This window comes from Suricata suricatta, chromosome 5 (assembly GCF_006229205.1).
Source record: "Suricata suricatta isolate VVHF042 chromosome 5, meerkat_22Aug2017_6uvM2_HiC, whole genome shotgun sequence".
Lineage (NCBI taxonomy): Eukaryota > Metazoa > Chordata > Mammalia > Carnivora > Herpestidae > Suricata > Suricata suricatta.
The window spans coordinates 144,103,435-144,118,945 of NC_043704.1; the positions used below are offsets into that span (position 1 = coordinate 144,103,435).

The window sequence follows — 15,511 nt, forward strand, 5'->3', positions numbered from 1 at the left end:
CATCTGATCTAGAAGAGCACAATGAGTGACAAATGGGACCCTGTTGTTTTGGGTTTTTTTAAAGACAGCAAGGTGCATCTGGTGGCTCAGTTGATTAAGCATAAGACTTCGGCTCAGGTCCTGATCTCGTGGTCTGTGAGTTCGAGCCCCACGCCAGGCTCTGTGCGGACAGCCTGGAGCCTGCTTCAGATTCGGTGTCTCTCTCTCTCTCTCTCTCCCCACCCCCGCTTGTACTCTGTCTGTCTCTCAGAAATGAATAAACGTTAAAAAACTATTTTAATAAAAATTAAAATAAACTAAAAAGAACATTTTCAGTTTACAGTCTTCATCTGTAGGGCCAACAAGGGTACACAGAGGTGCTCCGGGGACTGGCCTGTCACCACATAAAAACTCCCAAGACCCATTCGCCTCATCTTCCTCATTCAACAAATGCTTTACAAGCAATTTTAAAACAAGTGTCACTACAATTCTAGATAACAGAATTACATAAGAGAGTTGTAGGTTTAAAAATCCGTATAAACGATAATTCACTCTAATTTCCCTGTGTTGGAGTGACAAGGAACAAGCAATATGTTTCCCACTTCATCACATTTACAGGTGACAAAACTGGTTGACGTTCAGATAAGATAAAATGACTAAACAGGGAAGGGATCAAAACACAAATCTCCCACACCTTTGGTTTATGGCCTTTGCATAAGCTGCAAATGTTTCATCGACACCTGCTCCCAGACACAAACAAATCCCATCAACGTCAGTAGTTAATAGTCTGGGGATCACGTTCACACGACCTCAGGCATCTCCCACACTGGTCGGGAATAAGCCTTACAGAACGATGCCCCGAGGGCGCCTTCCGAAGCCGAGCCCTAAGACAGACTGGGCTCAGCCTGGGTGGCTCAATTGGTTGAGCGTCCGACTTCAGCTCAGGTCATGATCTCACTGCTCCTGAGTTGGAGCCCCGCGTCAGGCTCGGTGCGGACAGCTCAGGCCCTGGATCCTGTTTAGGTTCTGTGTCTCCCTCTCTGTTTCTGCCCCTCCCCCACGCGTGTGTTCTGTCTCTCTCGAAAATGAATAAAATATTAAAAAAACTTTTTAAAAAGACAGACTGGGCTCATTAGCTATATTAATTATCAGATATATGCTGCATTCAGCCAGGAAATATATACTACATGCCTCACAGCCTTTTTTTTTTAAATAGACCAAATGAATTTTTGTTAACTTTTTAATATAATTTCATATTTACAGAAAAGTTACAAGAATAATACAAAGACTGATTACTAAAAAACTATCTGGAGCGCCTGGGGGGACTCAAGTCGGTTGAACATCTGACTTCAGCTCAGGTCAGAATCTCACAGTTCGTGGGTTCGAGCCCCGCCTTGGGCTCGGTGCTGACAGCTCAGAAGCCTGGAGCCCGTTTTGGATTCTATGTCTCCCCCTCTCTCTCTCTCTCTGCCCCTCCCTTGCTCATACTCTGTCTTTCTCTCTCTCAAAAATAAATAAATACTAAAAAGATTTTTATTACTAAAGAACCATCTATCAACATTTTACAGTTGCTTTATCATTTTCTGTATATATACATATATATATGTACATATGTATACGTGTTTCTTGAGGCACGTGAGAATAAGTTAGCAACATAATGTCCCTCTGGCCCTAAAAACTTCAGTGCACAAAGACTAAAACCAATTGATTTACATGGATACAGGACTATTATCAACAGACCTTATACAAATTTTCCAAGTGTCATAATTATCTTTATAGTAACATAAAATATCAGATCACAAGTTATATTAAGTTGTTTTAAAATCTACCTTTTGTATATATAATGGAAAGGAATTTAAAGTTTCAAACTAAAAAAAAAATGCACACACACAAAGCAAAAATGAAGAAGGAAATAAACAAAACAAAAAACACTAAAAATACCGATCAGCACTACAGTGCTGGAAGGAAAAGGAAGCAAGCCCTTACACAACCAGAAATTCAGACAATTCCATGACAAGAATAACTATAATCTGGCCTCGTCCGAGCGAGGTCACACTTTGCTTTGGTTCAAAAACACTACTTTATCCAGGCTTAAACTTGATTTCACAGACACAAGTGTGGTCCTCTTTCTTTAATGCAAAGATCTTTCTAAAGTATCTTTAGGCCAACCCCATAAAAATGGCCTATCTTCAGGGTGCCTGGCTGGCTCAGTCAGTTCGGTGTCCGACTTCAGCTTAGGGCATGATCTCACGGTTTGTGGGTTCGAGCCCCGCATCAGGCTCTGTGCTGACAGCTCAGAGCCTGGAGCCTGCTTCCGATTCTGTGTCTCCCTCTCTCTCTCTGCTCCTCCCCTGCTCATGCTCTGTCTCTCTCTCAAAAACAAATGAACACTAAAAAATAAAAAAAAATTTTAAATGGCCTATCTTCTTATACAATGTGAGAAAACACTAGGGAGTGTGGGCTATGATTTAATCCTATGCTCCTGAGTTTCAGCTGACTCTGAAGGAATCATGGAAACTGACGTTTGGCCAAAAAAATGTTAGTTACAGGAAACTCCAAATTAACTAAGTGACTCCAAGAGCATTAAAACACACTTTGGGCCAAAGTAAGAACTGCAGACTTCTCATAAAAAAGACAGAGGCTCCCACCAGCCAGGCCCATAAAAATCCTGCTAGGCCCAAGAGCAATATAAACATGAAATGCTACGTGAGAAACGTACAGCAGCGTCTCTCATCAGCGCTGACGAGCACAAAGGGGATGGGCCCCGGTCGACGTTTTCGGGGCCCATCCACCTCGTGAGTCGGCTGGAATATGCACTCAGGAAAGTTCTGTGCTCTGCGGTTAGCCAACAGGGTCGGGAGGCCCATCTTTAAGGTATTAGTAATAGGGTGGAACTCAGATCCACAAGAATCTGGAAAGCAAAGTGTGTTCAAAACATCTGACCCGTTTCAGCCAAAGTCCACACTCTGAGCTTACTGAGCTGGGAGGCCTCATCGCCCAGTTCTCACACCACGTCTAAGGGCCAAGGAGCCCCCTCAGCCTAAAAAGCCCCGATGAGGAACAGACAGTACCAGCAAGGAAGGTCATTACTAAGGAGGATTCTGAAGGCTCTAAACACAGCCCTGAAACAGTGATGCTTTCTGACCAAGGAAAAGACCCCCAGACATCAACTAGTCACAGAAAGGTTCCGCCCATGAGACAGATGCAAAACCACTAATTAAAACCCAGGGCCCCTTCTTTGGGAAGGCCACGACAGGAGAGAGAGAGACAGAGTGAGGGATGAAACAGAATAATGATTATCTTGCAGTGAAATGAGCTGGTGCAGGTCTATCCTGAGGCAAAGCCCTCCATGATCTCATCTGTGAAATGAGGGGGTAGACGCTCTCCAAGTTCTTCCCAGAGTGGTAGGGAGAAAACACACTCTGGCGTCGGACACACTGAGCCTCGACGACTTACGTTCCGTGCCTCGGTTTCTCCACCTGGAAAATAGAGATTCTATCTGCTTCAGTTAGGGTGAGATCTGGCTATGAACAGTGGCTTTAAAAAAAATGCTTATCCTCCCTACCATGGAAAATTCCAGAAGTTGGCAGCCCAAGATTTGGCTCAGATCAACATCCTCAGAGGCTACTAAGTCTCTTCTGTCTTGAGGGCCTTCATTTCAGCCACCTCAAGCCTTAATATGGCTGCTGAATTCCAACCACGTCTGTATTCCAGTTGCGGCCATAGGCCTACAATCCAAGAGCAAAGGAAGAAGAAGGAAGGGTACAAAGAAAGTTCTTGGGAACTACTTTGTGATAACTCTGCTTATGTCTACGATAGAATCACACGGCCCTCCCTAGCTGCGAGGGGGAGATGAGGGGGCACATACACCGTTCTCTAGGACAGCTACGTATCTAGCTACAAACTGGGGTTCCATGACTACAGAAGCAGCAGAGAAGGAACAGATCTGCAATACCCCCACCCTCATTTTAAGGATGCAACTGGGTAACATACACAAAGTCTCATGATTCCTGGCCCCACAAACGTATTCCTTCCCTATCTGGTAACACGGAGAGCTTGTGATGGGTCTCAGCAGCATAAGGGGTCTCTCAGGCGGGAGCCCTTCACCGCCCGGCCTCTGGCCACACCGGGGCCCTCACTCCCAGGTGCCTCCCTCAGGGGAGCACCCACCAGCCTGTGTCAAAACAGCAGCCACATCTAGTGAGTGCCAGTCGCCATCCTAAGCCCCTCACACAGCTTCGCGGTCAATCCCAGCAACACTATGATGCAGACTCTGTATCACCCGCATTTTACAGATAAAGAAACAGGCACAGAGAGGTTAACCAGCTTGTCCAAAGTCACACTGGGAGTAAATACCTGAGTCAGGGTTCAAGCCCAGGGTGCGGACCACCACAGACCTGTACTCAGCCGCCACTCGAGGCTGCCTCCACTTCCTGAGTCAGGGGTCTAGACGTCACTTCAGAGCTGGGATGACCACACTACATCCCACAGGCTAGATCATCCAGCCCTCCACCTGTTTTTGTCAATAAAGTTTTACTGGAACACAGGTGCACCCGTTTGTTTGCCGTGAGTAAACCCCCATGGCTCAGCCCTGTCTGGGCTCTCAGCTCCTCAAGGCAGGGCCCATGTTTGTTGCTCCTGCATCCTCAGCATCCCGCATGGCATTCACAACACACACAAAAGGGGCCCGACAAATATGTGGGGTGTGGACATTCCAGCGACCAGAGGAGTGTGTCTCGGCTGATGCTGTCAGGTTCACTCAGAACTTGGAAAGTTTCCCAGTTCTGTCCAGATCTACAAAACCACCCACCCAAAGGCCCAGGAAAACGGTCGCAGTGGCTTTCGTTGTGTGGTTAGTGGCCCACCATGCCTCTGACGGGGTGACCACTGCAGACCAGTGGAGGGTCATTTGTACCCGTCACCAAACCCACTCAGCTCCCCTGAACCCAGGTCTACCCCATGTGGGAGAATGTGGATGCTACTGCAGGGCCCCTCTCACACTGCCACCTCCACTCCACGGCCACTGACCCCACCTCGCAAACACTTAACACATCCTGGACAAGAGTTCTTAAAAACTGATGTGAGCTGCCTTTCAACTTGTTACATTTTCATCAAAATATTTATAGGAAAAGGGGCGTCTGGGTGGCTCAGTTGGTTAACTGTTTCGGCTCAGGTCACGATCTCATGGTCCGTGAGTTTGAGCCTTGTGGCAGGCTCTGCACTGGCAGTGTGGAGGCTGCTTGGGATTCTGTCTCTGCCCCTCTCCTCCTCTTGTGCTTGCCCTCTCTCTCAAAATAAATAAACAAATTTTAATAAAAACATATTTATAGGAAGGGACCAACCCACATAAAAATATAACTAGCCCTCGGGGCAACTGGGTAGCTTAGCTGGTTAAGTGTCCAACTTCAGCTCAGGTCACAATCTCATGGGTTCGAGCCCCACGTCAGACTCTGTGCTGACAGCTCAGAGCCTGGAGCCTGCTTTGGATTCTGTGTCTCCCTCTCTCTGCCCCTATCCCGCTCATGCTCTGTCTCTCAAAAATAAACAAACATTGAAAAAAAATTTTAAAAACAATATAATAGCCCTCTAAAAACTACCGCAGAAAGTGAGAAAGTTATTCAAGGCTCAAATGCCTTCCCCGACCTTCAAAGAACAGGCTTCCAACAAAACTGTATAATGTTTCCTAATTTTATCGTAATTATCGATGTCACTGCACGAGACACAAATACGGCACTTTCTTTCTGGGCTGTGACCATATTCGATCCAGTCTGAGTTATCAAAGCACATTCTGGACGGGTTTCTTTTTAACTCTGTCGTAGCCTGGCCCCAAATCGCATCAGGCAGGAGCCAGGGATAGCTGCAAAAAAGCCTCCCACATTCCCAGCACGATCATTTCAAGTTTCATTTCAGGACACAAAAGCCGTATCTCTTCTCTTTCCCAAAGTTTTCAAACAACGGTCCACTTAGCAGACTCTTGAGGAACCACAGGCTAAAAGCAGCAAATGGAGACAGTCAGCCACTTTGCAAATCAAATAGTATGTCACCTAGGTCCTCATGCAGGAGGAAGGGCTAAGAAAGACCTGCCTATCTGCTAAGGCTGGGTCAAAAATGAGCACTAACTTGGACCCTCAATTCCACAAAGTCACCCGCTGGTCTGACTCCCAGGGCGCCTGGGTGGCTCAGTAGGTTAAGCATCAACTTAGCTCTTGTCATGATCTCATGGTTCATGGGTTCGAGCCCCACATCAGGCTCTGTGCCAACAGCTGGGGGCCTGGAGCCTGCTTCAGATCCTGTGTCTCCTCCTCTCTCTACCCCTCCCCTGCTCAGGCTCTGTCTCTCAGTCTCTCAAAAATAAATGAACATTAATTTTTTTTTTAATCTAAGACTCCTAAGTAGATAAACTTCTGCTGAGGATCCCACTGCGTCCCGCCCGCCATGCTGGGCCTGCTGCCTGGAGCAGCCTCACAATTCTCCAAGGTCTGTATCATTTCCAGATGAGGAAAACAGGGCCCAAATAGTTAAATGGCTTGCCAAGGTCATGTAGCAAAAAAGAGGCCAAGCTGGAATGACAAGAAGTCTGCCCACGGCGCCAGCCTGTGCACCTGCAGACTGCCCCTCTCCAAAGCTGCCAGCTGGCACGGGGCAGCTCCTGACGTATACACTGCTGGCGGGGGAGGGGGGGGAATGGCTCAGCCCCTCTGGAAAACACTTTGGGAGCTCCTACATATACCTGTCGTGGGACCCTGCAGTTCTAATCCTCAGGCATTTACCCAAGAGAAATAAAAGCGTGTGTCCACACAAAAACTTATGCACAGGGGCGCCTGGGTGACTCAGTTGGTTAAGCGACCGACTTGGGCTCAGGCCATGATCTCAAGGTTCATGAGTTCGAGCCCAGAGCCCACTTCAGATTTGGATTCTCTGTCCCCGTTTCTCTGCCACTCCCCCTGCTTGCTCACTTGCTCTTTCTCTCTTTCTCTATCTCTCTCTCAAAAATAAAATAAACATTTTTAAAAACCTTTTAAAAGATAAAAATAATAAAAATATTAAAAGCTCATACACAAACAGCAGCTCTATTGATAACAGCCCAAAACTGGAATCAACCCAGATGTCCACCTACAAGCGAACGGATAAACTGAGGCATATCCACCGAAGTAATACCACAACAACAACAACAACAACAACAGTACCATCCTTGGATAAACGCAGCAACACGCATGAAACACAGAACACTTTGAAATAAACCAGACTCCAAAAAGGATCTCCTCTATGGGTCCCACTATATGAAAGCCCAAGATCAAACAAAACCAATTCATGGCCATAAAAATCAGAAACAGAATACAGGGGACGGGGAAATGACCGCCAAGGACAAGGAGATGGGGGGCGGGGGAGGAATGGTGGGAATCAGAGAATGTGCTGTACTTTTTGAAGGAGTGGATAAAGGGTGTAAACAATTTTCAAAATTCATCACACAGAACGCCTGAGACCCGTGCCTTTATTGTATTTAAGTATGCCTTTATTTTTTTTAATGTTTTATTTATTTTTGATACAGAGAGAGACAGAGTATGGGGGGGGGGGGCAGAGAGAGAAGAAGACACAGAACCAGAAGCAGGCTCCAGGCTCTGAGCTAGCTGTCAGTACAGAGCCTGACGTGGGGCTTGAACCCACGAACGTGAGATCTGACCTGAGCCAAAGTCAGAGGCTTAACCGACTGAGCCACCCAGGCGCCCCTTAAGTATACCTTTAAAAAAAAAAAGTCCTCAAGCTAATGAGTCATTCTGGTGACAAAACAGAAAACATGAATTATTACACATATACTTCCAAACTGATTGCTCAAGATATTTTTTAAAAACCCCAAAGAAAGTCAGATTTGCCCATGAAAGCAAATTAGGTTTACTCACGGGCCTTAGAAATAATTTCTCTCCCAGTAAGGCCTGCCTTGCATTTGCCCAAGGGGTCTGCCCAGTGGACAGAGATGAATGAGCCCACCAACCCTTCTAACCGACGTACTTTCGGTCAGGACAGCAACCCTTTTGGGACGGAGACCGCTGTCTCCATGGTAACCAGTGAAGGTGGGAAAGGCGGCTGGGGAAGGGAGACAGGGGGATGAAGAACCGCTTTGAACCATGGAGGTGGCGTGGGCCGCACCCCTACCCCTGACCAGGTCCTAACTCCTGGAACCTGGGAATGTTCCCTTATAGGGCAGACAGCAGGTAGGACTCAATCAAGGATTTTTAAATGAGGAAACTGTCTTGGGGACCTGGGTGGGCCCGGGAGGCCTTCTAAGAGGGAGACCTGAGCCACACAGAAGAGAAGGCAACATGAAGACAGGCAAGAACTGGAGTGAGGCGGTGACAGCCAAGGAACGCCAGCAGTCACCGGACGCTGGAGGAGGCAAGAAATTAATTTTCCCTTGAGGTGTCTGGTGAAAGCAGGGGCCTGCCAAGATCTTCATTTGCGCCCGATTTCCGACTCTGGCCTCCAGAACCATGAGGAAATAAAAGTCTGCTGTTGGGAGCACCCAAGTTTATTGTCATTTGTTATACAAAACCAATACAGACGGGGAGCCTGAAATCCACTATCGTTTCTGCTAGGTGTCTACACTCCTCCAATATCACTTCAAACTTTGAAAAGCATTAAAATTAATAAACATTTTCTTTTCTTTTTAAAATTTTTTAATATTTATTTACTTTTGAGGGAGAGAGACAGACAGATAGAACATGAGCAGGGGAGGGGCAAAGACACGGGGAGACGCAAAATCTGAAGAAGGCTCCAGGCCCTGAGTTACCAGCACAGAGCCTGATGCGGGGCTCAAACCCACGAACCACAAGATCATGATCTGAGCTGAAGTCGGACGCTCAACTGACTGAGCCACCCCGGCGCCCCAAAGTTTTTCGTTTCTTGAAAGAAAACATCAGAGAACATCTTCATTACCATGGGGTAAGCAAAGATTTCTCAAACAGGATTCAAAAAGAACTCATCACAAAAGGGAAAAAATGTTTACATGGGACTATGCTAAAATTTAAAATTTGTGCTTACCAAGCAATAAAAAACTGTGAGTGAAGAGATCTGCTTTCTCTATATTTGCAGCCCCCACGTACGTGTGCACATAGACTGATCAGCGAAATCCTTCCAGAATCTATAGAGAACGTTCACAAGTCAATATGAAAGAGCAGACATCCCACTATATAAACGATCAAGGTCTTAAACAACACCTAACAATACATGAAATCCAAATGGCCAACAGGCACACAAAAAGAGCTAACCTTCACTAGTCATGAAGGAAAGGCGAATTAAAACCACAATGCCACCACATATCCGTTGGATTGTCTAAAATGAAAACAACGACAACATCAAGAGTAGATGAGGGTGTAGGCCTCTCTCGTGGGCTCCTAGCGGGAATATGAACGGATACAACCACTCTGACAGCCTCTTAATGAGCTGAACAGTTGCAAATACTGTAACCCAATATTTCACTCCGAGGTATATACACCCACAGAAATGTATACAGATGTTGCAGAGAACAAAGGGCCGGGCTACTTGTAAGGGCGCCAAACGGGGAAAAACTCAAACACCTACGATAAGCGTCCATGTACACAGTATATTCATACGACAGGATACCACGGACGGTGCACACAGGCTACAATTAGACCCAACTCCACGGAGGGGCTCACAGACATTATGTTCAGAGCAAGAAGCCTGGCACAAAAGATCATGCGGTCTGGTATGAAATTCAAACAGAGGCCTGACTCATGTAAGGTGCTGGACATCAACCGCGGACGACCATAAGGGATGGGGGGAGGGGACTGGCCACTGTTTCCTGGTCTGGGTACGTTCCATTTATGAAAATCCATTGAACTATTATACTTACGAGTTTTCTGAATGTATGTCAGACTTCAAATGTACCCTCAAAAACTAGATAATTCTGGGGGGCACTTGGGTTGCTCAGTTAGTTAAGTGTCTGACTCTTGGTTTCAGCTCAGGTCATGATCTCACAGTTTGTGCGTTGGAGCCCAAGTCAGGCTCCGCACTGTGCAGAGCCTGCTTGGGATTCTCTCTCTCTCCTTCTCTCTCTGCCCCTCCACTGCTTGTGCTTTCTTGCTCTCTCTCAAAATAAATAAACGTTAAAAAAAAAACATATTCCGAAATTATGTGAAAAGTTTTTTTCCCCTTCAATATAACTTTTTCAAAACGCAAAACGGAAGCAAGTCACCTCAGGGGAAAAAAGATAAAATCCCCCACAATCCCACCAACCAAGGAAAACCGTCGTAACCATTTGGCATAAATCTCAAGTAAAAAATACACATACATTTTAAAAAGAGAGCGGAGAGCATAGCCCACAGGAGTGGTTAACTCAGGCAGATGCTCGACAAATATTTTAGACCGTAAGTGAGTAAATCATATTATATCCTGTTTTGTAACCTAGGCAACCACCTTTTTATTATCACTGTCCACGAAGTAATCCAGTGTCCCTAAAGGATTTGAGCATGCGGGCTCACAATCTGGCAAACCAGACAGCAAGATGTGAATACTTCCTAAGTACATGTGGGCAAGAACATAAAACCCAGAGCCGTGCTTTTCAACCCAGGTTATCACCAACTGCCTCTAAAATTTGTGGAGCACTCAAAAGGCATTCATTTTAATTCAGTATGGTTTTGAAAGTTAACATATGCCCCCTCCTTGACTTTTGTAAATGAGCCAAGTAGCCCCCAAGCCCTGGGAAATCAGGCCAGAGCCTGAACACCGCATTCTCAACGCAAGGCATCAGTGCAGACCAAGTCACAAGCAGGCCATAGATATTTGGCCACTGAAGGCCCCCGTTAGCTGGGCAGTCATGGGCCCTGGGTCCAGGTGGACATTTCACAAGAGAAGTCAGACTTCCTGACCCTGAAGACAAAGACTGATGTTTGCAGACACCAGGGTGAATGACAGACATATTAACTCAAGGACAAGGCTATAAACAGAGAACCAAGAAATACAATAACAGTGGCTAACACCAGCCAAAATGCAAGTAAACCCTGGCTTAACTTCTTTTTCATTCACTCTCTTATTTATTCTATTGTTAGCTACTGAGCCCATATTAGACCCCAGACCCTGCTCTAGACTCCGGGGACACAGCAATGAACAAGGCAGACGAAACTGTTCTCTGGTCTCAGGGAGCTTGTATCTGGCACAAGAAGACAAGAGTAAACCATGGAGCGTGTCAGAAGCTGGTGGTTATGGGAAAACTAAAGCGGGGAAGGGAGATAGGGCTTCGAAGCTGGAGGAAGGGACTAAGTCACTTGCTGGAGAGACGCAAATATTTGCTGGGTTCCAAGTTTTAAAGTGATCCTCTCAGAACATATCCTTTCCAAAGAACTCCGGCATAATTATGTTAATGGAGTCCCAGGGTAACCACAGGATTCAGAAAATAAACCAAGAACGTTATGGACCAGAAAGGGTCCATTTAAGACGGGCAAATTGAAGATCCAATAATAGCTACCACTTCTCCACATCCATGCACTGTTCTCAGTCGCTCATAGACCAGTATCCTCAATTAATCTTCACACTGAACAAATGAGAAGGGTAACATCTTTTCTCCATTTCACAGATGAGAAAACGGAAGCCCGGAGCAATTAAGGAACCGGCCCAAGGTGACCTGTGTGCTGAACATTGAAGTCAGGGTTTAGCCCGTTGTGCACACTCCCCTAACCGTCCAGATAAATGCCCACTGCTGGCCTGAGGTCTTCTCGGGCTGATACTTATCTTCCTTATCATATTCAAGATTTACCTTTAATATTTCACTGAGTTCTTACAACCCCACCAATCACACACACACACACACACACACACACACACACACACACTGGAGGCTGGTTTCATATTTGCAATGTCTTCTCTTGATAACAAAAAGTGAATGACAATGAAGGGACCCTCGGAGACTGAAATGTCACTTCCTAGATCCAAATGGTCTTCCCAGGGCGCCTGAGTGGCTCAATTGGTTAAGGATCTGACTTTTGGTTTCAGTTCGGGTCATGATCTCACCGTTCACAGGTTCGAGCCCCACATCAGGCTCTGCACTCATAGTGGAGATTCTCTCCCCCACCCCCCGCCTTCCACCACCTGCATTCTCTCTCTCTCTCTCTCTCTAAGATAAGTAAACATTAAAAACAAAGAAAAAGAAATTATGTTCTCAAACACTTGATTTTATGAGCAAACCCAAAATAGTTCCATTTGAGTTTGAGACTAAGATTAGCCTTCAGGCCAAGGAGAGTTTGCACAGCTCAATTCTCACTAGGTGTAGACATCTCAGACTGAACACAAGTTCCCCAGAGAGAACTCCTGGTGGTCGTCCATGCTCCCCACGAATGTGAGGGTCTTCTGTGACCCTCTCTAGAAAACACACCTCCACCTCCGTATCTCAGCCTCTCAGAGCTACAAACACAAAAGCGTTCTCCTTGGCCCCTCTCTTTCTCTCACCTCCTCCCCCAATCCGTCCACAGCTTCTATCCTTCCCACTCCTGTGCCTCCTCCCCACTTCCCTTGTCCCCCCCAGTGCAAGCCCCCAGCGTCTCCTGCCCGGACCACCACGAGGAGCCCCCAACTGTCCTCTGCTTCCTGATCTGAGCCTGTGAACATCTCATCTCCAAGGAGTATACCCACAGTGAACTGTTTAAAGCACAAATCAGACCGTGGCACCTCTTCTGCCTAAAGCCCTTCCAGAGGGGCGCCTGGGTGGCTCAGTCAGGTTAAGCGGCCGACTTTGGCTCAGGTCATGATCTATCAGTTTGTGAGTTCGAGCCCTGCGTCGGCCTCTGTGCTGACAGCTCAGAGCCTGGAGCCTGCTTCACATATTCTGTCTCCCTCTCTCTCTCTGCCCCTCTCCTGCTTGCACTCTGTCTCTGTCTGTCTGTCTGTCTCTCTCTCTCTCTCTCTCTCTCAAAAATAAGTAAACATGAAAAAAGTTAAAAGGGAAAAAAACGTAGTGCAAAAGAATATGCCATGAGATCCAAAAGTGAAGGTAACTTGAATCAGGTCGCCCCCTGTCTGTACCAAGGCACCCCCTGGACCAGGGAGGTGTGGATTTCTTCTACTTTTGAAGTCTGAGTCTCTTCCACTACTTCCTGTGCAGACACCTGTGCGTTTTGCACACTGAAATAGCTTCAGCTCTTAGCAAAGTGCCTGGCACATAGTAGGTCCTCGATACAATAGTCTCTGAATAAATACATTCACGAACACATGAATATATTGTCAAAGTTTCTCTCTTTCTCCTCTTTCCCTTCTCACTGTTCCAGACCTCCCCGAGAAGGGAGAAATGTACAACCACGGAGCCACCATAAATCCTCTCCAGACCACTAATGGACCCTTGGCCACAGTTGAGAGAACACGGATGTGGGGAAACACAGCCCTGAACACTGAGACATTAACCACTAGAAAGAGATAATGCTTTTGGAGTCAGTGGTAAACTGAGAAAATAGTCTACTGTGCTAAGAATAAACACTGGCGGCACAGATCACACAAAACAAACTCCACAAAGATGCGGCCTCACCAGTATCCGGGGTACATTTCACCGAGGTAGCCAGCATCATGTTAATATTATCATTATTAGTATATTATTATTAATTTTGCCTCTTCCTAATCTGGCATAACCTAAATATCCCAGTGGATTTAAATCATACAAAAGCATGAGTTACTCCAATTCCTACTAAATCCACTGGAAAGAACAAATCCTTTAATATGCATTGCAGGTAAAATACCATCCCCAAGTGAAATAACTGTAATCCGGGGTAAAATGTCTGTTGGCCTCATAAGCTACTTGGGGGGAAAAAAGAGCATTAAAAGTGACTGCCCAATGCGCAAACCAGATGCTGTCACCAGCAAGGCACAATTACCAAGAACTGAAACCAGATTTAATCATCTCATCTACCTCTCTCTCTCTCTCTCTCTCTCTCTCTCTCATCCTACACACACTACCTATTCTTTTCCAGCTTTCAAAACCTGAAGGAGAAAAGAAGCAAGAGCAGACACAAGGGCTATTTTGAGAAATAAAAGGATTCAAAAGTTAAAAGTGCAACTTCCACTGACAAGAGTCGCAGATCTCCCAGGAAACCCAAGTGATTCAGAAAGTTCTCTATCAGTACAGAAACAAGTCAGTTTCCATATTTAGGAAGTCCTCTGCCACCTACGAGTTCCATGTAAATAACTGCCCCATCAGAGTTTCAGCTGGAAGCCCGCTGAACATTTCCAACCCATCTCCAGGGACAGAGGACCAAGTCATCGAGTCTAACCAGCAGAGAGAAGCAAGGGTTCCCAGGGTGTGACTCAAACTTCTGGAGCATCCTGAGAAATCCCAAGACCTAAGATCCAAGGGCTACTAGGGGCAGGACAAAAGATCTCATCAACAACCTATCTCCTTCTGGCTTCTTTTTGAAAATCAAAGTAAAAGAAAAAGGTAAACAGCAGTACCACACCTGCTCCTCTCAAGTTCCCTCTCTATCCTCTGCATTGTGCCTCACATATCACCATCAACACGGGTGCGCTGGGGCCCTTCCCTGACACCCCATCCTTCCACGTGGCCATACTAGGTTTCCCAACCGTGCGGGCAGAGTGAGCAGGGAACTTCAAGAGGCACCTACCTAAGTGGGGGAGGAGGGATAATAACAATACTTTACAAAGCAAACTGTCCACTTCCAAAGGGGAGAGGGTGTTCAAAGGAGAAAACAAACAAAGAAACAAACAAGCAACTAAACTGTTGCAGACCTTGGAGGTCTCAAGCCACCCGCTGGGCAGGAGGTAGCATGCGCTCCGGAAGGCGCGGAGAATAAGTGGTAGGTGTTTGGTGGTGGTGGTGGTGGTGGTGGTGTTTTAAAACCCTAAAGTTTTAAATGAACTATGTTACGGAGAGAATTGTTGGGATGGGACCGCGGGATTAACGCGTTTTCCTGCAGGCATAAAGCACGCCCCCTCGGCCTCCCTTCCTCAGCCATTCTTCAGGAGTGCGGGAAACCGCTAGCAGGCAGGGCCCTGGGGCCAGCGCGCCCCTCCTGCCACGCCAGGCCCTGCAGGTGCCAGTTCCGGAGAAGACCAGGTCTCTCGCCTCCCTCTCCGCCACTGCGGTGCGGTCCTGGGGTGGGGTCACGGCGTGCCCCATCCCGGGCACCCCACCTGGAAAGGAGCTGGGACGCAGGAAGGGCACTCCCCGATCGGCCGGTGGCACAGTGGCGCGCGCGCGCGCACACACACACACACACACACACACACACACACAGGCGCGGAGGGAGGGGCGCGCGGTGGCACGGCCGGCGGGCGCCTTACCTGTTCTGCCAGCCCTGGAGGAGGTTGGTGTATTTGCTGAGCACGCCCTCGAGCGCCGGCTCCCTCCGGCGGCCGCCTCCTCCGGACGGACTAGCGGCCACCGAGCCCGGGCTGCTGCGGCTGCCCCCGCCGCCGAGCCCGGCCACCGCCGACCGGCCGGCGACCCCCCGGCCGGCCAGGGAGCAGGAGGGCGAGGAGCCGGCCGACGTGGCGCGGCTGCTGCTGCGGCTGCTGCTGTTGC

The 15,511-nt window shown here is 47.4% G+C and overlaps 1 protein-coding gene across 1 annotated transcript in view; it reads right to left on the reverse strand.

The window, feature by feature from the left end:
• Nucleotides 1–15,511, reverse strand: part of OSBPL10 (oxysterol binding protein like 10) — a 298,037-nt gene that overhangs the window by 281,815 nt on the left and 711 nt on the right. The window contains exon 3 of the mRNA XM_029938776.1: nt 15,271–15,504. Coding sequence (XP_029794636.1) covers nt 15,271–15,504 — 234 coding nt within the window. The remainder of the gene's footprint in view (nt 1–15,270; nt 15,505–15,511) is intronic.